Source organism: Fukomys damarensis, unplaced genomic scaffold, assembly GCF_012274545.1.
Source record: "Fukomys damarensis isolate Sample0158 unplaced genomic scaffold, DMR_v1.0_HiC HiC_scaffold_26, whole genome shotgun sequence".
NCBI lineage: Eukaryota > Metazoa > Chordata > Mammalia > Rodentia > Bathyergidae > Fukomys > Fukomys damarensis.
Window position 1 is genome coordinate 433242 of NW_022900938.1, and position 24856 is coordinate 458097.

Consider the following 24856-nt stretch of genomic DNA (forward strand, 5'->3'; position numbering starts at 1 on the left):
CTCCCCTCCCCTCCCCTCCCCTCCTCTCCCCTGCCTGGTTGTTTCAGCGGCACAGCCCACAGCCTCCTCAAGGCAGAGCTGTGCAAACCCAGGCTCCAGTCCACTCCTGCAGCTGTCGCCCGTCACCCAGCATGAAGCCCGAACTTCCCCATACTCTGCGACCCGCTCCTCTTGGGAGACAGAGCCGCGTGGCCAGGAGAGGCGGCGTCAGGTGGTCAGGCAGAGGACAGGACCAGCGTCTTCCTCAGCGTGTGCTGCAGGGAGAGGCTGTACCTCTGCTGGCTGGGGACCTTGCTGTTCCAGTCATACACAGTGTGGTTGAGCCTGACAAGCAGGTCCAGCAGCGGGCATTTCCTGGAAGAAATAGGAAGGCAGGATGGAATTTGTGCAGCAGGCTGGCAGCTGCCTCAGCCACCGTGGAAGTTCCTGCCGCCCACGGAGCCAGCGCCGGGCTTCACCTGCCAGACAGACGTCAGCTGCCAGGCAGCTCTTCCAGGCAGGGAGACCCAAAAATGTCTGGAAGGCCCGGCCCCCAGAGGCTGAGGAGACAGAGCTAGAGACCCAGTCCTGGGCCCAGAGCCACACCCAGATGTGCCTGTCAAGGGCTCAGAGGCCAATGATTGAACCGGGCCCCTGGGGAAAAAGCCAGCACCCTCCCACGAGACGACACTGGCTCCTCCTGGCCTCGGTGACCATCAGCATCAGACATGACAGGGCCCACGCCGCAGGGTGGCCAGGACCCCATGGACACCGAGGCCGGCAGCACCAGCCCTGTGTCCCAGGACACCGGGAGGACAGCCCAGCCAGGTCAGGCACAGTGAGAGTAAGGGACGATGGTTACAAAGACCCACAGCTCTCTAAAACCCTGGCGTTGCTTATCTTTTTAATTTCCATTTAATATTTTCTCCCAACTGTGGGAGACCTCGGGTGACAAAGCTGGAGGAACGCCATTCCTGCCCAGTGGTGGAGACGTGGCGCCCCCTCCTGGGCACCCCAGGAAACAATTAAGGGCGACGAGTCATACTCAGAAAATGTAGCAGCGGGGCTGGGACCTGGTGCCAGGGCTGGCTCTGGTGACAAGGCTGTCATTGTGCGGTGGCTTGGATCAGGAATGTGCTCAGAGCCCGGGCTGTGGAAGGTGTTGCAAAGCGGGAGGCGGGGGCTGCAGGAGGTGGGGCCTGGCTGCGGCTGTTACTGGGTGCGCCCTGGGCGGCTCCTCTCTTCTAGCCCTGCCTCTGGGCTGCCATTCTGTGCGCGGCTGCCCTCCGCCAACCCCTCCCACCTTGGCTTCCCCTGCCCTGGAGCAGCCAACATGGACTGAACCTAAGAAACAAATGACCTCTCCTCCTTTAAACTGCAGGTGCAATTTGTCCCAGTGACAAGAAAGTGAGTAAGACAAGCTGCTTACTACACTCTCCTTTCAGCATTTCTGTTTCAGGGTTTTTCTACAAGGAGTGGCTATCCCTACTAGAACAAGAACAAAATTAAGATGACTCAATTTGAAAAAGAAACGTGGGGACGCCAAGCTGACCACACCCTGCAGCCTCGCGGCTGGGAGCCCAGGAGTAGTGCACACCTGGCTCCTGAGGGCAGCGCACGTGGCACATGTGGTAGCAGCGTGGTGCTCAGGCAGCTGGGGACACCACGCTGGAGCTCACCTGTCCTGCAGCAGCTGCTGGGAGAGGCCCTGCAGGTACACGGAGGGCACGGTGCCGGGCTGTTCCAGCAGGCACGCGTGGGCCACGCACTGGCTCCAGAGGACATCGGCTTCCTGGTGCAGGGTGGGGGGAGGTGGCCGCACCCCCCTGGACTCCACGCTGGTCACCGCTGGCCCGTCCTCCTCCAGGAGGCTGCTGGTCCCTGGTCCGGCCTCGGACACCACGTAGCTTTGGATGAAGAAGAGCTTCGGCTTCCCGACCAGGGGAGGGCAGGCGTCCCCTGTGAACAGCGCCCTGACCTGCTCCAGGGGCAGCCCCGAGTGGGCCCGGTCCACACCGAACACACTGCAGGGGTCACCTCGGCTCACCAGGACGCACACAAAGCTGTCCTGCTCCCGGTGCTGGGGTGAGGAGGCCACCTGGCGGAGAACCTGGGCCACGTCGCTCACAGCAAGGTACAAAAAGCACTGGACTTCAAAGCCCAGGGAGGAGAAGGCATCTCGAAGAACTTCTGGGGAAACAAGCCCAGAAAACAGCAGTAGATGAGAAAAGCCCAGAGGAGCCAGGCAAGAGTTCCGGAGTGCAGCCCACCCTGCTGTCCAGGTCTCTCGGGCCCTGAGGCCAGGCAGAGGGGACAGCAGTAACCTGGAACATGAACTGCTGACCAGGCCCCTCCTCCTCCATCTCTGGGGCCCCCAGTACATGTGGCCACAGCAGCCAGTGCCCACTCCATGCTACCGAGCCCAGGGGCTGAGCTGGTTTATCTTCCTCAGAACAGCAAGACACGGGCACAGACATGTCCCCTGGGGACATGTCCACTCCAGACCCAAAGGGAGCAGGGGCCTCGTCCCACCTGCTGGCACCTCCGGGGCCTAGTGCTCCACTTCTGGGGTGATAGGCACCTCAGCCGCGACACCCACAGTGTGCCCAGAGTCCTCCAGCACCCATGAGCCCAACAGGCCAAGGGAGAGGCAGTGCAAGGCCGAGTGTCCACGTCTAAACCCTTCTGTCCATCGCCCGACATTTCAAGGTCTGGCCTCCCAGGTCCAGGGTTTTCTCCTCCAGCAGAGGAGCCGCCTCTAGTCAGTTTATGTCTTTGCTAACAGAGAGCAGAAACTTCTTTCTCTTCCCCACTCAACACCAAAGTCCCTGGCGTGGTACAGGCCTGTGATCCCAGCCACCCTGAAGCTGAGGCCGGAGGGGTGAAGTGGGAGCTCAGCCTGGGCAGCCTGGCGAGACCCTGTCTCAATCAGGGCCGTGGAGCAGCTTGGCTAGAGCGCTTGCCCAGTAATCTCGAGGCCCTGGGTTCCGTACCCAGTACTTCACAGGATCGACACCCTTTTGACTACAAGTCTGTTCTTCCCACTTCCAGGTTGTTGTTGTTGTTTTTGTTTTTTTTTTATGATACTGGTGGGAGTTGAACCTAGGGCCTTTGCAATGACTCCAGCCCTTTTTGATTTTTTTTCAGGGATCGAACTCAGGACCTTTTCCCACTTTGAAGATGTCACTTGGTCTAAACTCATTTCTGGGTAGGATTCATGGTCAGGCCTAAACTCAGAGACACGACAAGCAGATTCAGCTCAGGGGCCCCATCAGATTCGGTCCACTTCTCTGGATTTGTTCCTCATCCCGTCTCTAGAGCCAGCCTCTCCCTGTCCCGGTGTGGCCGTCCAGAAACCACTTGCTTCTCTCAACCAAGCAGTAATCGTTACAGCCGCATAACTTCCACCCCATAACTTCCACCCCATGCATTTGGGGATTGAAGGACGGATCTAGGGAAGACTTCTGCAGAACAAGGCCAGGTACAGAGTCACAAGTCAGTCAGGCCACGGCTCCATCAACAGTGTCCGCCACCCTGCCCAGCACACCGACCAGCCACTGGCCAACTGTAACAGCAAGAGAAAGCAATCTCAAATTCTGTCCTAGATTCTCAAGAGGAGCTAGGAAAGATAACAGGTTCAAAGAAAAAGGAACACAACTTTGGGTTAACAAAAGGCTGGGGTAATCAGCTAGGTGTGGCAGTGCATGCCTGTAATCCCAGACACCTGGGAAGCAGAGGCAGGCAGATGAAAGCTCAAGGCAAGTGGGCTGGGGATGTAGCTCAGTGGTAGCGCGCTTGTGTCAGTAACCGGCGCACACACTCGACAAGGGAGAGCTGGGCTGTGTGTTAGGGATTTGATTCACTCAGGCTGCCAGCAGGACCTGTTTGTCCTCATGAAGGCTGTGCTGGCCCAAAGCCTAGCAGAGGCTCAGTCTGAAGACACGCCCACAAGTCCCGCAACTCCTCCACGCAAGAAGCACAGCGGGTCCCTCCTCAAACGTGGACCAGCCTGAAACAACTTCTGTGGCAGGCGCGAGACCTTGTGCCTGCCGAAGCCCCGTTTCCCCTGTCTAGCTGTCCTGGGCACCGGGCGCTCTCGGGAGCCAGCGTCATGCTGAGAGAACAGCAGCATCCGAGCCTTCAGACCCTGCTGACAAGCTCTGGACCCTGAACCCTGGCCTGGTCTGCAGAAACAGTGCCTGCACCGGAGTGCGCCCTGCCACGTGAAGCCCTGGGCGACAGCGCTCGGTCCTCACGGTCAGGTAAGAACCTAGCAGCTGAGTCTCTGACCTCTGCTAGCAGCCAAAGGGGATGAGCATGGGTTCGGTGCTTACCTCTCCCTCCTACCCGCCACTGTCACCTGTGAAAGAGTGGATCCCTGAGTCCTGGAATCACACAGATCCAGGGAGCGGCCAGGGCCCAGGTCCTCACTCAGCACCACTGTCAGGGTACGGGGACCTGATCCGCAGCTGCAGATGACCGAGGGAACGGCACATGTAGCCTCCTCAGCCTCCGAGGGACGGAAAGGCACGTCCGTCTCCCGGCACAGCAAGGCTCAGAGCCCCACGCCACACCGAAGTGGACACAGAGAAGAATGCGGAGGACACCAGTCCTCCAGCTACTGCTCATTCCAGATGCCTCTTGCAGGGCAGGATCCCTCGGGCCTGGAGTGCCCATCCTCCAGGGAGCCCTAAGCCCTGGCACCTCTGCCCCTGCTCTCCCTCCTCAGGGGCTGCCCAGAAGGCTCCAGTTGGCCCTGGCCCTGTCACAGCTCTGAGCAGGCAGCTGTGGTGCAGGTGAAGGAGGAACTGGTCTCAGAACCCCAGGGCCTTAGCTTCTGTCCCAACTCCTCTACTTCCTGCCCAAGGAGTTGGCTGTTCTCAGACGAGGTCACTCAGAAAGGGTCAGGGCCGTCCCAGGAAGGCCTTGCCCGGCAGAGACAGGAAGGAAAAAAGGCCAGAGATGGAGCTGGAGCCCCGAAGCAGCACAGCACCAGGAGTACCCAACCCAGATGGGCAGGAACAGGACCGCAGGACCCTAGGGAGTGGCAGGCTCCCAGCAGGCAGGGCCAGCTGTCCTCTCCTCTTCCCACGCGGTCCCACCTCTCAGAAGCCCAGGACCCAGCCTCTCCCGAACCAGGGGACTTGGGGAAGTGGCAGCCCTGTGGCTGAGGCCCCACCTGAGCCCACTCCTGGCAAGGTGGCCAGAGGCCCCGGGGGACTGGGGTGGACGCTCGCACCGAGGGCTGTGCCACAGGAGATAGGCGCGGTGGCTTGGCCACAGCCAGAGGGGGCACGGGGGAGCGAGGAGTCCGACCTCAGAACGGCGAGCTGGGGGTCCTGCACCCCACACCGAAACGGGCCCGGGGACAGGCCCAGGTCCCAGAGCCTCGTCACTGCTTTCTCCGCCCACAGATGGGAAAAACGCTCGGTGCTGAGTATGGAAAATAAAACTTGAATGAAAGCAGAAGTACCGCTTCTGCCTGTGCACTGGCTGGAAACCCCACTGCCCCCAGGCCTCGGGGGGAATTCCACCTGTTCCTCAGAAATGACCTCGTGAAACGACAGGTTTTCTCCCAAACATGGTCAGTCCAGGCTGCGCAGAAGGCACAACATCAAGTGCAGGAGAACCAGACAAGTCACACTGAGAGCCATGCCACAGCCTCCTCTATACAGGAAGTGACACGGTGAGAAGACAGCTCCTCATTCCCGCGAGGATGCAGCGGCTAAAGAGGGGAGGACACTCACCCACAGCTGGGGACACTGCATTTCTCACACCCAACCAAAACAGCATGCGCGAAAGCCAGGGATTCGGTTTTGCAGTACTAGGAAATGAGCCAGGGCCTTCACACTGAGCTACAGCCCTTTTTTTCTCTCTTTTTTTGGAAACAAGGTCTCAGTAAATTGCCGAGGCTGGGCTTAAATTTGTGATCCTCGTGCCTCAGGCTCCCAGCATGCTGAGATCACAGGATGTAGCTCGGCAATAGGGTGCCCTGGGTTCCAGCCCTAGTACAGCCAGGAAAAACAAAGAAACAAAAGTTCCTCAGTAATATTTTGAGTGAGCCTAAAAGACTGGTCTGAGTCCTCACAATGATGTCAAGAATCTGGGAGCGCTGAACCAGAATGATCTCAAAGGAGAGGTCAACAAGTAAACAGAACTCGAGCCCTGTGGCCGGGCTCCTCTGTCCCCCTGCCTCACAGCGGTCAGTGAGTCAGACACGGACCACAGATGGGTGACAGGTGCACACGGCTCCCCACGACGCAGACCCAGGTGGAGCGAGCTCCGGCCAGGACAGACCTCAGGGCGTGTGGCCCGAGCAACACCAGAGCCCCAGAACCCACGTGTGTCTGGCTTCACAGCCCCAAGCAAGGCCGTCTCGGGAAGTGGGAGTGAAGCAAAAGGACACCCCAGCCATTTGGAGCCCCAGGCCGTCCAGAGACACTGCCTCCCACGTGGAAAGCTGGGACAGAGGCCACCAACCTCACAGCTGGGCGTGCACTCCCCAGGCCCATCTCACGAGCCCGCAGGAGCTGTACAGGCACCAGGCTGGGCTGAGCTCACACCCGCCATCCGCAGGGGCCCACGTACCTGCAGCGTTGCCCACGCAGTCGATTATCAGGCAGGTGCCCAGGGGCCTGCTCTGCATCCGGTACCTCTCCAGGGGCGTGCGCTAGAAAGGGAAACAAGGACCGTTACAGACCAGAGACAGCGCCCGCCTTTTGTCCCCACGTCCCTTGGGCGTCCCCTCAGCAGGTGAGCCGTGACTCCAGCCCCCCCAGCATCCCCTGAGCAGACACAGTCCACAGTTCCAGCAGCCGATCTGACCCATCAGTAGCAGCTTCTGGTTAGCAATGTACTTAAGACAAACTAGCTATAGTATTTCCATTTCTTCTTAAGTTTAATGAAAACTGTGTCTTACTACTCTGCAGAATAGAGACAATCGGAAACTATGTCTCCGCCATGACCTGAAGTAGAAACAATGGCATCTTTAAAACAGCATAAATGGGGGCATCTGCCGCTGCCTCTTAGAACAACCCCACCCCAAGAACAAGCCTGCCCGGCACTCACCTGAGGGGCAGGGACCCTGGAACCCCTGTACCCATCCCTAACAAGAGCCACGTTAAGTGTCCTCTGTGCTGTGTTCAAGGTCCCTGGCAAATGAACTCTTGGGAAAGCGCAGGGTGTGGCTCTGTCACAGGGACTTTCTAACGGGCAGTCTGTTTCAGAACTGTGCTCCCACGGCTCCTGTGCACAGCACAACACCGAATCAGCTCATTCATTCTGCACCTGAGGCGAGAAGGCTCCCGATTCCTGAACAGACATCTTCATGGGTTCTGGGGAGAGACAGAAAGCACTGTTACAGAGTAGAGTGAACCTCCGCCCTGCCACTGGCTGCTCTCCACACCGTGCTGTCCTCCTGTTTCCTTTCTCCAGCTGTCCTTGTCTTTCTCCGGATACATGTAGCACAGGTCAGACCCAAGTTGCCAGGCATGGTGGCCAGCCACAGTGGCACAAGCCTACAATCCCAGCACTCGGGAGGCTGAGGCAGGAGGATCGCTTTGAGTTTGAGGCCAGCCTGGGCTACTCAGCGAGACCCTGTTTCTGCAATCAGCCAATCAGTCCTGAGTGCCTGCCCTGTGCAGGGCCCTGTACAGAAACTGCCTGAATAGCAAGTGAAGGAGGCCTCTCCCTTGCCCTTCTCCTGGGGAGGCCCAGGCTCCAGCTAGCTTTTACCCTGACAGGAGAATTCAGCAATCACACTGCTCCTCACCACCAGGAGAAGGGAGCTCCCGGGGTTCACCACTCTGAGTTGAGGCCAGGGGTCTGCATCGGAGACCCAGGGAGATGGTAAAATACACGGTCACTGAGAAGGGACGGGGTCAGGCAGACGGAGAGCCCATGGCACACCGTGCCGGGTGAAAGGGCTTCGTGAGTCCGCAGGGTGCAGGGACGCCGGCTCTCACCTGTGCACTGCCAGTCTCAGGGCTTAGTAATCCCTGAACTGAAGTCTTTGCACTGTCTTACGAGGGAGGCTGCTGCATACTGAAAAATAGTGTCTAAAAATAGGGAAAGAAAATTTCCGTATTGGTAGGGCTTGGGGAAAACAAGCACTTTCAGATCTGATGCTGAACTAATTGCAAGAGTCTTTTCAGAGGGCAGCAGGCGCCCCCCTTTAAGATAACATTCGGCCTCTGAACATTCAAGGAAATAAGAGATCAGTGCAAAAATGCACATCAAAGATAGCTGCCAGAGCCAGGTGTGCTGGCGCATGTCTGTAATCTCAGCTCAGGAGGCTGAGGCAGGAAGACTGCTGTGATATCCCACCAGCCTGAGCCACACAGGAAATCTGTCTCAAGCACCCCTGCTAAAAAAGAGACCCACTGAATGACTGTTCATAAGGCCCCAGACTAGGAAGAGCAGAGAAGTCCACAACACGAAACAAGGTCAGTCAGTCGTGGTACATATGATGAATACTACACACTTTTAAAAGATTATGGGATTGGGCCAGGGACTTGGCTCAGTGGTTCTACTGCCTGCTTCGCAAGTGCAAGGTCCCAAGTTCAGTCCCCGGTACTGAAAAATTTTAAAAAAGAGTATGGGATCTTTATGTGTCTGGCGTGAAAAGGTGTGCAGGGCACATTGCAGTAAACGTGGTTTACTAAACACTGTGTGCAGCAATGGAGTCTGTGCAGATATGACGTGCGTGTCTGACACAAGACACAGAGCCTGCACGCCGGGGTCTACATCCATGTGTGGCTCAGCCACCCAGGGGTGGAGAATATTCGGGGAGGGAACGGCATCTGAGCTGCTCACACACACGCTCGTGGGCCCTGAGCAATACACACGACAGCCCAGCACGCTCCCGCCCCAGGCGCCCGCCCAGCCCAGAGAGGTCCTGCACAAGCTCGATGCGGCTTCTCCAACAGGCCTAGTGCACCTGTGGGTCCTGAACCATGTGGCACCGAGGGACATCCGTGTGTGCTCACCGGAGTGTGGGGTACACTCATACGTGTGCAGCGCTTCCCTGCTATGTGAAACTAGGAAACGTACTGTCTAGATGTATTTTAAGCACCACTTATCAACAGAACAAACGCACAATGCACAAAACAATTCATGCAATGCGTCTCTCAGAGTCTAGCGTTTGAAAAGCACACGCATCACCATCTGGGTCTTTCAGTCGAAATCTACCTGGAAGTTCAAATTACTGTGAATACTTGGCTGATTACTTTAAAGCCAATTTATCAGAACCTTTTCAACCATTAGAAAAGAAACTCGGGCTGGGCTGAGCAGGACTGCCGGGCCAGGACCTCACTCCCTCCCTGCTCTGAGACCCAGAGCACCAAGCAGAGAGAGTGCCCATTTACATCCTGGACAAACCAGCCAGGGGCCTGTGCCCAGCCTTCCTCTCGCGACTTCTCAGCACCTGCCCGGTGCTCTGAGGAACCCGCTGTCACTTCAGAAATGAACTGCTGGAGAGCAGACATGCAGCGGGGATGGCAGCGGGCACCGTACCATCTGCTGATCTGGCAGATGCCACAGTGGCACATGGCCGAGTCGAGGGCCCCAGCGAGCAGTGCGTACCCGGTGCCCACTCAGGACGCTGAGACTGCACTGCACAGACAGGCGACAGGGGTATCCCGGCCTCGGCATCCTGCACTGAGGCCTCAGGACGAGCAGAGAAGGACGCCGCTGAAGGGTGGCACTGTGGGACCCAAGGCTGACGACTCAGGGAGGCTGTGCAGCGTGAGTCGAGATTTTTATATGTATTTTTCCTTCTTTTTCGGGGCCAGCGGAGGTCTTCTATAGAATATTCACTTTTATTAAATGGGCTATCAAGCGAGAGCCTATTGACCTTTCTTCTTCCTGCTGCTAGATATCTGGTTAAACACAGTTATGATATGGCTGGATTACTGTTAAACAGGGCCTGGGAATGGCTCCACGTCAGGATAAATGTCACACAGCTTAAGAAGACAGCCCAGGGACCGGCCTGGCGGGGAGACGTCCAAATTTAAAGGAGCTAATTCAGTGGGGAGCCAGAAATGGCATGAATACATGTCAGAGTTAGCTGCCCTGGAACGTGCGGACAAAGGAAACAGGCAACTGTAAAACTGCAACATTTTGTAGTTGAATCATCCAACATTTAGGAACATGGACAGAAAGAAATGTTCTTACTTTGATGATGTGTCTCGAGGGCCTCTCCCTTCCTCCTCCCATTCTGGAGCTTCAAATACAAAGAATAAGGTCACACTCGTTAGTTTCCTCAGACGTGATAGCGCACTGCTTTAACTATCTCAATGGCATTCTTACCTAGGAAAGAAATAAAAATATCAGCTTCAGTTAGTCGTCTACAGGACAGAGTATCTGCAAACTCCGTGAAGCTCTCATCATACAGCCAAAGAGCAAAGCGACTATGTTTAAAATGAAAAGATGAAGAAAGCTTCCTAGTACTACATTAGCAAATTAGACAGCTCAACAAAGCCAGGCAGCACGGTGTGGGAAGCTGCGGTCAGAGCTCCAGGTCGGGCAGGCCCTTGGGACAGCAGCTGGTACTGGAGCCCCTCGCTGCATAGAGGCAGAGGACAGCATGGCTGAGACCTGCTCTCCAGGCTGGACACAGTGGCTCCGGGTCTCGAGGTGGCCACTTACTACCTGGGTCCCTTGAGCAGCTGTTTCACCTCAGGTGAGGGCAACAACAGCAGCGACCTTGTTGCTATTTATGCAAAGTCCTTCATAAGGGTCTCCATAATGACTTAGCTTCTGCATCTCTGTAATCACTTAGCTTCACAAGCGCAACATGTGGGCCTGACTCTTGATCATCGTGACCTCTGGATAACCGCTTCTGAGGGCTACAGCGGGGAAAGGGGACAGTGAAACACCGAACCGACCCTTTCTCCTCTCTCGTGAGTGGTCCTGTGTAGGGGACACACACCACAGACTGCCACTCCTCTGCAGTGCTCAGCCTTCAAATGACAGTTCTCCTCAGAGCTGCCCCAGCCGAGAAAAAAGTGGACAGCAGCTGCACCTGGTGTCTACAGGACAGAAAGACATGCAGGTGCTTTCACCAGCAGTAACTGACCTCGCCAGAGGCTGATATTAGATAAAAACTGACTCCCACAGAGTCCAGTCACTTTTACACACTGTTAAACAGAGCAATGCGAATCAAGGCACTCCTCAAAAGCATTCTACTGCAGCCACGAAACGCTCTCCTGGGCTGTGTTGGTACCCTGTGGCATTTAATGCCATCACGATTGTTTTGTTCCAAACTGGGTATTGAGCTACATCCTTGGCCCTTTCTTAGTCTTTATTTTGAGACAGGATCTCACTAACTTGTGAAACTGCCTGGGCTGGGGTTGAACTTGTGACCCTCCTGCCTCCCAGGTGATGAGACTGTAGACCTGTGCCACCACACCAGGCCCATAGCAATTGGAGCATTTCAGCACTCATAGGACTTAACAAGTAGGTATTCAGCTCCTGAATCCTGTGAGAAAGTTACCAAGTTCATACACCTCCGTGCCTGCTTACTAAACAAATGAACAAGTAGGTTCACATATTAACCAGAGTGAGCAACTTTAAGGAGAAACTGCTTCACAGAGCACACGTTTCCCAACAGGCTGCACAGACAGCGGACGTGCTCACCTTCATGTACAAAACAGAAACAACAAAAATGTGGCAAGTTTTAACCAGGAACGACAGCAAAGTGTACATTACACAAATAGCGGAGAAAGCTGGGAAATATAGATTTGAATCCTAAATCTGTTTGTCTCATGATTCAGTGCCCCAGGGACCCAGGCACTGAGGAAAGCTGCATCTCAGCCCCGACAAGACAGTGGCTCTCGAAGTCCCCGAGGCCCGGGCCTAGCTGGCCGTGTGGGTGGACAGTACTGAGCACCCGTCAGCCTCAGCACCATGTTGCTCAGGAAGTGGGTGAGACAGTGCAGTCCTGAGCGCCTTTAACTCTGAAGCCCTGTTGCTCATAGTGTTGCTTACAGCTCAGATTCTCCAAGAAACACTCACATTAAAGGTGTAGTCAATGTTTCGTCACACACGTCAATGACAGTGTCTATAGTTTAACCTGAAATTGTACTTAAGTCCTCATTACAAATTCCACTTAGCTTTCTATAGAGCTGAGGGTACTATGACACCAAAGGTCTTTCCTCTCAAGATGAAAGATTAACCACACGACAACCCTGATGATACCTTGTACTGTCCATTGCTAAAACAACCACACATGACCATAGGACATTTAGATTCACAAAGGAAACCTTGTTTCATCACTCAACAACAAAAACTATTTGCCAAGGAGCTCAACAGACATTTATTAATTTCGTGATAACAGGAAGTTATACATATTTTGAAGTATATTTCTGACATAATTTTCTCAACTGCTAAAGTACATTCTGTGACACTGTCTATTTTTCTTGAAGCCGTGAAACTTTCACACTGGGATTCCACGTGTTTGCTTCACACTCACCCTTAAATTATGTGAAAGATCTTCGAGACTCAAGTTTGGGAAAGAGGCTTGCAGAGAAGTTGTGTAATTTGTTCGTGCTCCTTGAGCTATAAAGCAAAAGAGAGATACTGAGTTAAGATTTATAAATTATAGGGCTGGGGATCTAGAATAAAAGCTAAAATGTAATTATTGCTGCCTTTCTAAAGCCAGAATATAGTTCTGTATTAAATTGAAATGGCCTGGCATGGTGGCGCATGCCTGTAATCCCAGCTTTTGGAGGCTGAGGCAGGAGGATCGCTGTGAGTTTGAGACCAGCCTAGGCTACATAGTGAGTTCCAGTTCAGTCTCAACTACATAGTGAGAGCCTGTCTCAAAAACAAAAAAATAAACTGAAATGTACAGTAGCCCAGAACAGTTTACTGATACTTACTGAGCTATAACATAGCTATTTATAGTTGAGATTTTCTAGTCATTGCATAGTAGAAAGTTCTTCTAAAAGTTACCAGTATCCCTTTCTGAAAAACAAATTACTATATATTTCATATGAAAATTCTTATACTAGACAGTATAATAATTTTTCATTTGTAGATTTAAGTGGTATAATAATTTTGGCATTTGAATCTTAACCTGTAGCCTAGCTACTTTGGGATGGCCGTAGAATGTTTTCCTGTTACTTTGTTACTGATTCCTCGCAGCAAAAAAAAAATGACGCTGACAATTTGTCCTTTTTTTCCCTTCTTTTTGTTTTACGCTATCCAATTAAACATGTAAAAATAAAATTTAAATTTTAGTCTGCTTATTAAAAAAATTTTTTTAAATAAGTAAATTATAGGCCTTGGGATTTAGCTCAATGGCACAGCGCATGCTTTGCAAGTACAAGGTCCTGAGCTCAATCCCCAGTACTGCAAAAAAAAAAAAAAAAAAGATTTATGAAATATTATCAAATGAAACTTCAACAAAGATTCACTTCACCTAATTTTGCCTATTTTGTTTCATATTAAAGCTACTATTATTTACATTAAAAAAAACAATAATTCAGTTCAGTCTAAGTTCAACCACAGTCTTTTAAAATACTCTAAACGTGGGCCAGAGATTTAGCTCAGTGAGGTCACCACCCGCCTCACAAGCACAAGGTCCTGAGTTCAATCCCCGGTACCAAAAAAATAAATAAAATAACAAAATACCCTAAACTTTCCAACTGAAATGAAAGTATCAGATGACTCTTCCATCACACATCTAGAATGACCAAAAAAAGAAAAAGAAAGAACGGACTAAAAGCGCTCTCCCCACTTGGCTGTCCAACGTCATTTCAGTGTGTGTGGCATCGGACAGTCTGTAACCCAAGGGGCCTCAGCCAGGCCCTTTAGCCTGTGACCCTATTGCAACAGCGAGCTACCAGAGTCCAGGCAGAGGCTAAGACAGTGGGGTGGTGGTGTGAGGGAGAGGACCAAGGGAGAAAGAGCTGCCCTGCTCTGGGAGTAGTTTTGGTGACGCTTGAGACCTGCAGGGCAGCCTTGGGACCCTGGGGACACCACCCAGAGACGGATGCTCGTTACCAGGCCAAATGCTGGAGTCAGGTAGTAGCATTCAACACACAAAAGCTCCAAATGTTCACAGCTTCGCCAGCCTGTGAATACTTAGACTCTTTTTTAAAGGCTAGAATGTTCAGGACTACAGTGGTCAGACAATGGAGTCACAGACTCGCGATATAAAGATATAAAGGGATAAGATTTGCAGCCACAGGCTGGAGGGGCTCTGGACACTCAGGCTGCATTCCACCCACCCACTTATCAATCGATCTTTACCAGCTACACTTCTGTGCAGAGTACTTGCTTTACTACTGAGAGGCCAAAGTTCTTACCAGACTGCTTGTACATTTCAATCTTCTTCTTCAGGTCTAGTCTGTGGATGTTCTTTAGGCATTTTTCTAATAAGTCCAGTTGATCTGAAGCAACCAGATTCAGTTTCTCCAATTCAATCACAAGATCCAAGAAACTCTAAGAGCCACCAACAAGAAGCAAATGTCAATGCAGCTAATGAGCCAACACAAACCCCAGGCCATGTGATTTAGAGCAGCAAGAAAATGTGATCAGGTGAACCCTGGCAGGGATCTGCAGTGTCCTAACCCAGACACCTCTTCCCTGAGCAGATTACTCTCCTGGACTTTACTCAGAAAAGATGGGGTAAGTCCCTTGTCATCAGCCAGAATGGGGAGAGACACAGAGCTGCTGTGTGTCATCAGTTGTCCCATGAAAGATCTCTTCCAAAAGGCCAGACTGGCATTGAACTGAAACCCCTAAGGGCTTCCCCAGAACAGAGAAGAGCAGGTAGTGGGACAAAATTTCAGAGAAAAATCCTAGTCCTACATTTGTAAACCTCTCGAACTCTTTTCATCAGTGCTGGACATCCCACCACACTGTGACTCGGGATCATGGGGAGTAAGATTTAAGGTTCTGCTCCAGATTTATACTGGGCCACAGGGACTTATGAAACCAAGTCTCAGAAACAGCCATGTCTTTGGGTTCTATTCCTTTTGTGTTTAACATCTGGTCACTGAAGTGCTATCTTTATTTTCTAAAAAAACAACTGGGCCAGGGATTTAACTCAGCAGTTTGGTGGCCTCCCTTGCAAGCGCAAGGACCCGAGTTCAATCCCTGGTACCAAAAAAATAAAATAAAAAAATAAAAATAAAAAAACAAAACATAGTTAACTTTACATAAATGATGAGAGAGAAGCTGATCAGCAGAGATCAACAAAGGAGTCCTATTTTTCATTTTTTCTCCTTTGCATTTGACGTGGGAGCAGTCAGTTTCCAGATTTCAGAAGTGAAATTACACTAGGAGCTGGAGGAGATTCTCCAGCCAGGCTCCTTGGTGGCAGGCTGGCCCCAGGCATGCTGGGGAGCTTCAGACTTTCTTGGCCCTTCCTGAAGTGCTGTGGGGCCAAGTGGAATGTGAGTCCCCTCCCAGCCTCAGCCTCCTCCTTGAGACCACTGCCCTCCCTGCGTTCCAACCCCACCACTGCACTGAAATTACACTAGGAGCTGGAGGAGATTCTCCAGCCAGGCTCCTTGGTGGCAGGCTGGCCCCAGGCATGCTGGGGAGCTTCAGACTTTCTTGGCCCTTCCTGAAGTGCTGTGGGGCCAAGTGGAATGTGAGTCCCCTCCCAGCCTCAGCCTCCTCCTTGAGACCACTGCCCTCCCTGCGTTCCAACCCCACCACTGCACTCTGCACTATGCCAGAGGGTCTTCCAGGCCAGTGCGGGAATCTGGTGGCCAAGCCGGGCCTGCGATGGCTTCGGAAAGGACAGCCAGGTATGGTGGCACATGCTTGTAATCCCAGCACTCAGGAAGCTGAGGCAGGAGGATTGCCACAGCCAGCCTGAACTATGTAGTGAGACCCTGTCTCAAAAACAACAAAAAAGGACAAAGTCCAAGAATGAAAGGAAAACTAAGGCCACACCAGGCACCCGCACCACCCTATCTCTTCTCACTTCTCTTGCCACAAATGTTGCTATGAAAACCGTGGCAGATGTCTGACCCCGAGCAGTCCACTTCTGACGGCCCCTCGGAAACAGAGCAAAAGAAAACACACCTTGTCCTTGGCCGTCTTGCCGCGGCCTGTGTAGTCCCTCATGAGGAAAGTCAGTGCGGACATGTCGGACTTGTCCAGGTCCTCACCGATCTCCATCATCAGCACCCTGGGGGCAGACAGACCTTCGGGAAGCTCAGGCACCAGGACCCACAGCCCTGCACGTGTCACTCCTGACACCGAAGTCCTGGCCACCAGCAAGAGCCCCATGGGGACCCCAGTGGGAGACCCTCCCTGTCTCCCAACCTGGGGCTGGAAAGGACTCAGGAGAGAAGCTCCCTTCCCCCAGGAGTTACATGCAGGACCCTAGGACTGGGTCAAAAGGCAGAACGGAATTTTCAGAGGTCTCGTCCTCTTGGGGACCTGGGGACCAAACTTGGATCACAAGACTGTAAAGCAAAGAAACCCCTGGAACTTCGCTGGGGACTCTGACACGGGTCCTGGTCTGGATGCCCTTCCAACTGGCGCCTCTGACACACCCAAGCGGGACACCCAGCTCAGCACTGTCACGCGGCTGGTCTGGGAAGGCTGCTGTCCAGCAGATGCTCAGATTCTCAAGGACAGGTATGGCTCGAGCTGCCCTTGCACTTCACAAAGCCCTGCTTGGCCGGTGGAGGGTAGGCCACAGAGGACAAGGGAAAGAGAGCCCTCCACCTGGCCTCCACACAGGGAAGGTGACTGTGGGACTGGACAGGCCCGTGGGAGACGGCGGGCACCCAGAACTACAAGGTCTTGCACCCTCCACAGGGCTCCCAGCAACCTGATCCTGTGACCCAAGGGGGACAGCCGGAGGCCAAGGTCAGCAAAGGCACGGGGGCCAGGGGGCCAGGCCCCAGCTCCTCACTCTGCAGGGCCTCATGTCTCAGGGTGGCTCCTGATGACACAAAGCACCCACGCCCAAGACCGACGGAAAAGGGGCAGGTTCGTGGGAGAAGGGAAGAGCCACGGGGGCAGGTCTCTTCCTGTCCCCACCCATCTCTGCAGGACACCACATGAGAGCAGGAAGCAGCAGCACTGCGGGCTGCATAACCGAGGAGGCTGAGGGGACGTGGGTGGGCAACTGCACTGGCTTGGCTCGGGGGTGCAGACTTCTACAAAACAGGAAGATGCTGTCAGACTTCCTTCCTCGGTTCTAGGACTGACAGTGACTGACAGCCCCGGCAGTGAGCCAGCAAATGAGGCCATGCTGTTGGGGGCTGCTCCTGTCTTTCTTCCTTTCCCGTCATTCTGTCCTTGAGGCAAACACACACCATCTGTCCCTGCCACTTTCATTAATGATCCAAGCAAAGTGGTTTAAGAATCACAGCCTGCCACGCCAGTAATCCCGGCACTTGGGAGGCTGAGGCAGGAGATCTAGCCTTGAGGTCAACCTGGATAACAGCCGGCAGCCCCAGGTCAGGGGAAGAGGAAGCCATGCGGCTGCCCTGCCCGCCATTCTGAGCCCAGCCGCCCCCCACCGCACCCCCGTCTCCCGGCCTGTCTCTCAGGGATGCTGTGTCACCTGTAGTCAGACACCAGGCCAGGGTGCCTGCACAGGTGGGCCTCCAGGGCTGCCCGGTCCATCCTCAGCACCCGCTTGAGCAAGTCGAAGCGCCGCACCCTGTAGAGCAGCTCGGCCAGGCCCAGGGAGGACAGCTGGCCTCTCTCGCTCAGCGTGGCCAGCAGGTCCCGGGCGTCGTGGGGCACCAAATCCTCAGCGACATCGCGACACAGGAAGGCCAGCACCTCCTTCTCCTCCTCGTCCAGCGCCTCCTCCACCCTGTGGATGAGCTCAGCGGGCAGTGCCATGGCCAGGGCGGCGGGCAGTGGGCTCCTGGCCCTCAGCAGCAGCCTGGGAAAGCACCAGCTCCATCTGCACGGCCCCACTTCATGGTGCTGTGGTCCTCGGGGGCGTTAATCCTCCGGTGCGGTGTCCTCTGCTGGGACTCAGGCTTCCTTCCTCACCACACGCACTGGAGAAGAGAGAGGACGCCTCAGTGCCAAGCCCCACCAGAAGGGTCCAAGGAAAAATGAAAGCAAGGACGGCTCCCCACCAAAAGCCCCGTATACAGAGCAGGTTAGGGAAATCACAGAGACCACGTCATGGTCATGACCTCAGGGAGGAAGAGGAAAACCCAGTGACTCAGAGGCACAGACCCCTGAGAGACTAGTGTCACGGGTCTCAGGGACACCCAGGAGCAGCTGTGCGGGACGAGGGCTGACCCTCCCTCCGCAGCCCCTTCACAGCCTCCTCAAGATCAGTCCTGTCTGTTGTGCACTACTGGGGATACATTCTGGGCACCCTACCACTGAGCTACATCCCAGCCCTTTTTATTCTGAAGGTCTTGCTAAATTCTCCAGGCTGGGCTCAAACTCAGGCTCCTCCTGCCTCAGCCTCCTGAGTAGCTGGGACATCAGCCACCACACCCAAGCTCCTTGTCAGGTTCTGAGCAGATCTCAGCCCTTGAGCCCGGTGATACTAGAACACCCTGCTTCGAGGCCACGGCGGCCATGGAGGCCCTCAGTCTCAGTGGGCGTCAGCGGAGGAAGGAGAGCACTGGGCTGGCCTTTCTCTCCTGGTGGGTGGTGAGGGGTCTCTGCTTGTTTCCTTTGACATTTAAATTGCGAAGACGGGCACCCTCTGTCCCACAGCTAGAATTTATTTTCGTTTGTTTGTTTTTTGCGGTACTGAGGACCTGGCGCACACAGCTAGAATTTACACTGAAGCAGAGTCTGTGCTCTGAGCAAGCACCCTCCCTGCTCCCGATACAAACTTCAAATTACAACACCGTCTCAGAAACCTGGAGGCGCAACGCGCTCCGGACGCTCTCTGCGCGCAGAGGGACAGCCGCGCGCTGCACTGGGAGCCTGCGCCCGCCGCCCACTCCCTTCAGCAACGCTGTCTGGAACTGGAGAAACGCCATTTGCTAGAAAGATTATGCAATGAAGCAGAAAATCCGGTACTCTGGCTACTTCATTCTTTCTCTGAAAGCTGGATGCAAATCAACAATCTGTACTCCGTCCCCAGGTCACAGAGCATTAACCCCACAGCCCAACGGCCTTTTCCACTCCACACACCAAAATCACCACCACCTGCAGCCCCAGCACTCAGGATCAAGTCCAAGGCCAGCCCAGGCTACACAGTCAGCTCAGAGACCCCTTCTCAAAGAAATAACGCAAAAAAAATTTTTTTATATGCTAGAAGAAATAAGAGAAAAATAAAAGGCCGTTACACATAAGGACTGTGACTAGGTCGGGGTGGGGAGGGATGACTTCAGTTTCACCTATTGAGCTCCGTGGTGGCCACTCAGGAACCGAGACCGTGTGCAGGCCCTTATCTGCAGGGTGCACCGGGGACGGGTGGACGCTGCGGGAACCACAGACGGCGCCAACCTGCGAGCTCAGCTCTTCCCGCATTAACACAGCTGAGACAAAGGTTAAAGGACAGTTTCAGGAAGAGACAAGCGCACGACGAACTAGAACACTGGCAACGACTTAACCTGCTTGCACACTGCGCCCGCTCCGGGAGGCCCGACCAGGGAGACCAGGGTCAGGCGCACACCAAGGCTGCAGTCCCCCGGACCTCCGGGAACACAGGCCCAAGGAGAGTGGGGCAAGGGGCGCTAATCTCCTCCCCTGGAGTCCACAGGGGATCGCGTTAGGAGGCGGGGCCTGAGCAGGGCCTTGAGGAGGAGGCGGGGCTGTTGCGAGGGCAGAGTTTGGAGGAGGCGGGGCCTGTTGCGAGGGGCGGTGTCTTGGGAGAGGAAGTCACTGGGGCGTGGCCAGAAGCATCTGTCTTCCTCCGGCTCCTCCCTTCTCTGCTTCCCGGCTGCCGGGGACCTCCCACCAAACCCTTGGATCCAGCAGATCTTACGCTAAAAACCTAAACCAAATCAAACTTCTCCTGCACGCCGGTAATCCCAGCACTCGGGAGGCTGAAGCAGGAGGATAGCTGTGAGTTCGAAACCAGCCTGGGCTATATAGTGAGTTCCAGGTCAGTCACAACTACATAGTGAGACCCTGTCTCAAAAAATCCAGAAAATAATAATGATAATAAATAAATAAATAAACAAACTCTCCTTCTTAGGTTGCCATCGTAGGGTACCATGTGCCAGCAAGGAGGAAAGTGATTAAGCTCCTGGGTGACCACCGGGAGAGTAGGGTGTCCGGATTGGAAAGTCCAGGAAAGTCAGGGAGAGGGCTGACCTGTGTCCCGGGCCTGTCATCCCAGTGCTCTGGTGGCGGAGGCAGAAGGATCACAAGTTCAAGCCCGGCCTCGGTAACCTAGTGACTTGATGAGACCCCATCTTAAAAAATGCAAAAGGGCTGGGGATATATAGCTCAACGAGAAGGCCCCAGGTTCCAGCCCCAGTACTGCAAAAATAAAACAACATAAAAGGCTTTAGAGCCTCCCTGGGGTGTGTGCAGATGAACCTTGGAAGAAGAAAGCCCAAAGCTTCCCAAAACCATGGGGAGAAGGGACAGGTTGTACCTCACCTAACAGCTCAGAAACAGGCGTGACTCCTTCCAGTCACCTGCTGTCCAGGCGTGGCCAGAGGCCAATGGACCCTGGGAACCAGGCCTTGCTCCCACACCAGCCCCTGCCTGGCCAGCACCCCCATTTGGTTTCGCCCACAGTTCTGAGCTGCCCCCGCCCCATGGGACAAGCCCTGCGTCCTCTGGTGTGTTCTGACCTAGTGACCATCTCCCCCTTCCCGTACACACACAAACCCTCACCACACACACCCGTCTCTAATTTCACAAAGGACACAGGTGTTTCCACGCCAAGGGGAGGAGGGCAGGTGACTGAGCTGGATCACACAGTCACCACAGAAGCCCCGAGCCCAGCTGGGCCTCCCAACCAGAGACGCTGCTGTCCCCAGGCCTGTGTCACCAGCACAGCCTGGCAGCAAAGGCCAGCTCCACCCACTTCCTCTGCAAGGCCCAAGCACTGCTGCTGCAGAACTGACCACCCTTCCTGGACAGGGCTGGCAGAGGGTCCCAGGCACCAGGGGACACTGAGCTCTTCCTGAGGTGGATCCAGTCAGCGCTGGTACCGGGATCAGCCAGCCCTTTCCTTCGCCCCGCCGCAGGCCCGGCCCAGACGAGTGGCCCTTGTGAGGTCCTGGGTGCCTGTGCCCAGCCTCCTCCCAGCCTCTGCACTTGCAGACCCAGGTGTGTCGCTCTGAGACGGGGGGTCACACTGCCCGCCTGCACCATGGCACACGGGGGTCACAGCTGGCACCTCGTCCCTGGGGGCCCGGGGACAACCCTTCTGTCCGCTCTGTCCCACAGCCCTGCCAACTCCTTCATCAGCCTCTCCTTTGGGACCCTGGGGTTGCTCCTGCTACTCCCAGCACCTCTATGCTGCCTGCATCTGAGAGATGAAAAAGAACCCAGCCCCCATGCTCCACCCAGCTCCACTCCAGCAGCTCCCCTCCATCCTCTCCCGCCTGACCCAGTCCTGTCTCCTGCACAGGGTGCTGGGTGCTGGCTACATGGCACAGGGAAGATCAGGAACGCAGAGGCCGGCGCCTCGAGAAGCAATGCGTCTGTGTCACAGACTTGGGCATTTCCGTTAATTGCTTAACTACTGCGTGGAGCTATTCATTTATATTTTTTGAGCTATTTATTATTTCTGACTCCCCTCAGACTCTGAGCAATGCCTCGGTGCCTCACCCTCACCCCGGCCCAAGCCCAATGGTCCTGATCAACCAAGGCCTCTACAACCCTAAGGCCTCCCTAACCCATAGCCCAGGTTGCCACGTCCAGAAGTACAAGTCTTCCTTCAGACTCAGCCACGCCGGAGCTGGTGCAGAACCCAAGGGAACGAAACCACTGCCTCTCAAAGGCCCCGCATGCCCCGTGCACCACAGCATCGTTCACAAACCATGGGCACATCTGTCCACAGATGAAGCAGCGGAGAAGCGGTGCCCACACCGCGGAGCACTACGCAGCCTGTACAGACCTGGGGTGCAGGTCTGTACAGAGCACGAGCCCAGCACGCCCAAGGCCCTGCACTCCGACCACAGCCACGCAGAGGGGAAGAAAGAGCGATCCTGCCACTGGCCCCATGGGGTGAACCAGAGGAGTCTGTGCTAAGTGAAACGAGTCAGACACACGAAATAAGGCAGGACTTGATTTACATGTGAGATCTTACCAAAAAATGTCAAACATCTAGAGACAGAATAAACAGATAAACAGTAGTTACCAGGGCCCGGATGGGAGGAAATGAGGCGATGAAGCCAGAGGATACAGACAGCAAATATGCAGAAAGAACAAGCAGTAAGACCAGGGCTAACATACGTGCCGTATTCAGGACTTCTGTAAAACGGCAGAGCAGAGCCACCCTTGCCAGAGCCGTCCCTGTGCAGACAGGGACACACACCCCAGACATCTGCTGCACACTCTATTTCTTTCTTTTTCTTTTTGAGACAGGGTCTCGCTGTGTAGCTCAGGCTGGCCCTGAACACACTGTGTAACCTAGGCTGGCCTCAAACTCACGGCAATCCTCCTGCCTCAGCCTCCTGTTCTGGGATTACAGGCGTGCACCTCATTCTGCTGTACACTCTAAACACATGATATGGCAATTATTTTTAAATAAATAACTAAAAGAAGTCTTCCTTCACCTGCCTGGTCCTCTTCTTCTGTCTCTCCTGGACTCTCCTCCTGCTGGCCACACTCTTCTCACCCCCAGAACCCCTGCACCTCCGCACCATCTGTAACCCTGCACCCTGCACCAGCTCCTCGAAGATCCCAGCTCCTGGCCACTCACCAGATGCACACAGCCTTCCTGTCCTGGCCTCTGAGCTCAGTCTCCTCCCAGCTTCCTGTCTCAGCCTGAGTCTTCTGGAGCTGGAGCTCAGGCCTGGACCTGGTCCCTTCCTTAACTCACACTGCAGGCCCAGCTTCCACGCCTGCCCTCAGCTCTGTTAAGAGGTGCCCCAAATCGCAGCGAGTTCTCTACCTGGTGCCCATCTGCCTGGCGACAGCCGGCAGTGACACTGTCTGCAGCACCCCGTGTCCTCCCCTCGTCCTCCACGCAGGCCTCCAGGGAGCAGTGAACACCATCGCACTGTTCTCCTGCCCTCTGGGGCATGGTGGCCAGCAGGACAGGTGGTGCAACACTCTCTGTCCTCCACACATCTCGGGGCCAAGCGGCTGCAGGACGGGAGTACGCTGCTCAGCAGCCCGCAGGTCAGCAGGGCCAACCGCAGACCACACGTGCAGGTAGTGACGGGCAGGACCAGAGTCACCGGAAGTTTCTAGAAGGATGAAAGAGGAGGGATGCCCAGCACAATGGCCATAGCAGAGCAATCTGCACTCCTCCTGGACACAGCAGAACAGGGATCCCGGCCGGGGGCAGGGCCTCAGGAGCGGCTCTGCCTGCAGCTCCGGGAAGTTGACACACAAACCGGAGAGACTGCCCTCACCAGGCCCCCGGGGGCCAGGAGCCCTGACCCTGGAGCAACAACTCAGTGAGAATACAAGCAGGGAGAGCTCCAGAAATCAAGGAAGAGCCCACAGGAATCCGGAAGCCAGAGAAAGTGGAGAAATGGAGCTCAGACAGCACAGACCAAAGAATGAAGCCGTGTAGAAGCTCAGCCCACTCCGGGGACCCAGACCGCACCAGGGGTTCGCGCACTGCAAAGCGGGGAGGGCTTTACTCCAACTGGAGAGGAAAGTAAGTGCAGCGCCCACCACATTTGAAGGTGTTTGATCGGGAGCCACTTGGGGAAGAATTAATTGTTTAGGACTGAGCCACAGAAAAATGACAGAAGAGATACCCTTCTGGGTGTCTGCAGTCGCCCTAGCACAGCGACGGGGTGGGAGTCGCACAGGGTGAGGCCTGGACGTGGACCCCTGAGACGTTTGAGCTCAGGCCTGGAAGGACAATGGACGAAGCGGCCCGCTGGGAGGGACTGGGTCCCAGAGTGCCACACTAAGGCAGAGGCCCGCTTGACCCGGCCCCCAGGTGCCTATGCCCGTCACAGCGTCGTCTGTCCGGGGCTGTGCCTCGGATGCCGCAGCCTGGGGCACAGACAGAGGGGCCGCTGGAGCAGGGAGCACTCACAGACCCACAGTCGGGAAGCCAGGCGGGGAGGCTGTGCCTTGGCTCGCGAGGAGGGAAGTGGGAACCGGGTGGCTGCGGAGTGGACGCAGTCCTGGGGGACCTTTGACCAGCCAGGCCCAGCAGGAGCGGCAGGGCAGGGCGCAGCATTCACACACGGAAACAAAAGGTCTTTCTAGTGACTCACTGTCCCTCCCCCACATCCCACATCATTAAACGGAAAAAAGGTGAAAGCCTTTCCTCTAAAATCAGGAACAAACCCTGGGTTAGACAGAAAAAAGGCAGGGTAGGAATCACGCTGCGTGCATGTTAACTCCCAGTGATAATGGCTGTGGTTAGAAGAGAGTTAGATGTGGGAGCAGGTGTGTGGGAAGGCTCGTATCACTTCTGCAGTTTTCCTAGCCTAAAACTGTTTCAAAGTAAAAGTTTAAAAGTAAAAGCCAGCAAGGCCGGGGATTTAGCTCAGTGGTTCGGTGACCTGCCTTGCAAGCGCAAGGACCTGAGTTCAATCCCCGGTACCAAAATAATGGGCAACTGAAATGAACACACTTGTCCAAAAAAAAAGCACAAATGGCCAATAAATGCATGAAAACATAAATGTTCAGCCTCCCTGGCTGTCAGAGAAAAGCAAATTAAAACAACGAGGGGCCGGAGATTTAGCTCAGTGGTTCCGCCACCTTCCTCGCAATCTCAAGGACCCAAGTTTGATCCCCAGTACCAAAAGAAAAAAAAAAAAAAAAAAAAAAAAAAAAAAAAAAAAAGATGAGTGCACAGCAAGAGAAACCA

At 54.7% G+C, this 24856-nt stretch overlaps 1 protein-coding gene across 8 annotated transcripts; it reads right to left on the minus strand.

Moving 5' to 3' along the window:
- Positions 1-18: 18 nt before the first annotated feature.
- On the minus strand, positions 19-24293 carry Cflar (CASP8 and FADD like apoptosis regulator). Of its 8 annotated transcripts, XM_010617540.3 has the most exons (11): positions 19500-19673; positions 17522-17972; positions 16024-16129; positions 14292-14427; positions 12452-12537; positions 10153-10201; positions 7267-7313; positions 6568-6649; positions 2027-2169; positions 1659-1886; positions 213-354 (listed from the first exon to the last, which is right to left on the minus strand). In XM_010617540.3, exons 2-11 carry the CDS (start codon positions 17806-17808, stop codon positions 304-306), a joined length of 1215 nt encoding a protein of 404 aa, XP_010615842.1. In that variant the 5' UTR covers positions 17809-17972; positions 19500-19673; the 3' UTR covers positions 213-303. The 8 variants fall into 8 exon arrangements, with proteins under 8 accessions (XP_010615839.1, XP_010615837.1, XP_010615838.1 ...); XM_010617537.3 differs by lacking the exon at positions 19500-19673 and adding an exon at positions 24074-24293 and having other exon boundaries at positions 19-354; positions 1659-2169; XM_010617535.3 differs by having other exon boundaries at positions 19-354; positions 1659-2169; positions 19500-19670.
- Positions 24294-24856: the final 563 nt, after the last annotated feature.

Bases quoted from the DNA above. Each gene is read 5' to 3' on its own strand.
- Cflar (XM_010617537.3), bottom strand. From the start codon at position 17,808: ATGGCACTGCCCGCTGAGCTCATCCACAGGGTGGAGGAGGCGCTGGAC. The intron at 16,130-17,521 runs GTGACACAGCAT...GTCTGCCCCCAG, and splicing joins GGCCTGGTGTCTGACTACAG to GGTGCTGATGATGGAGATCG. The intron at 355-1,658 runs GTGAGCTCCAGC...TATTTCTTCCAG, and splicing joins CAGCAGCTGCTGCAGGACAG to GAAATGCCCGCTGCTGGACC.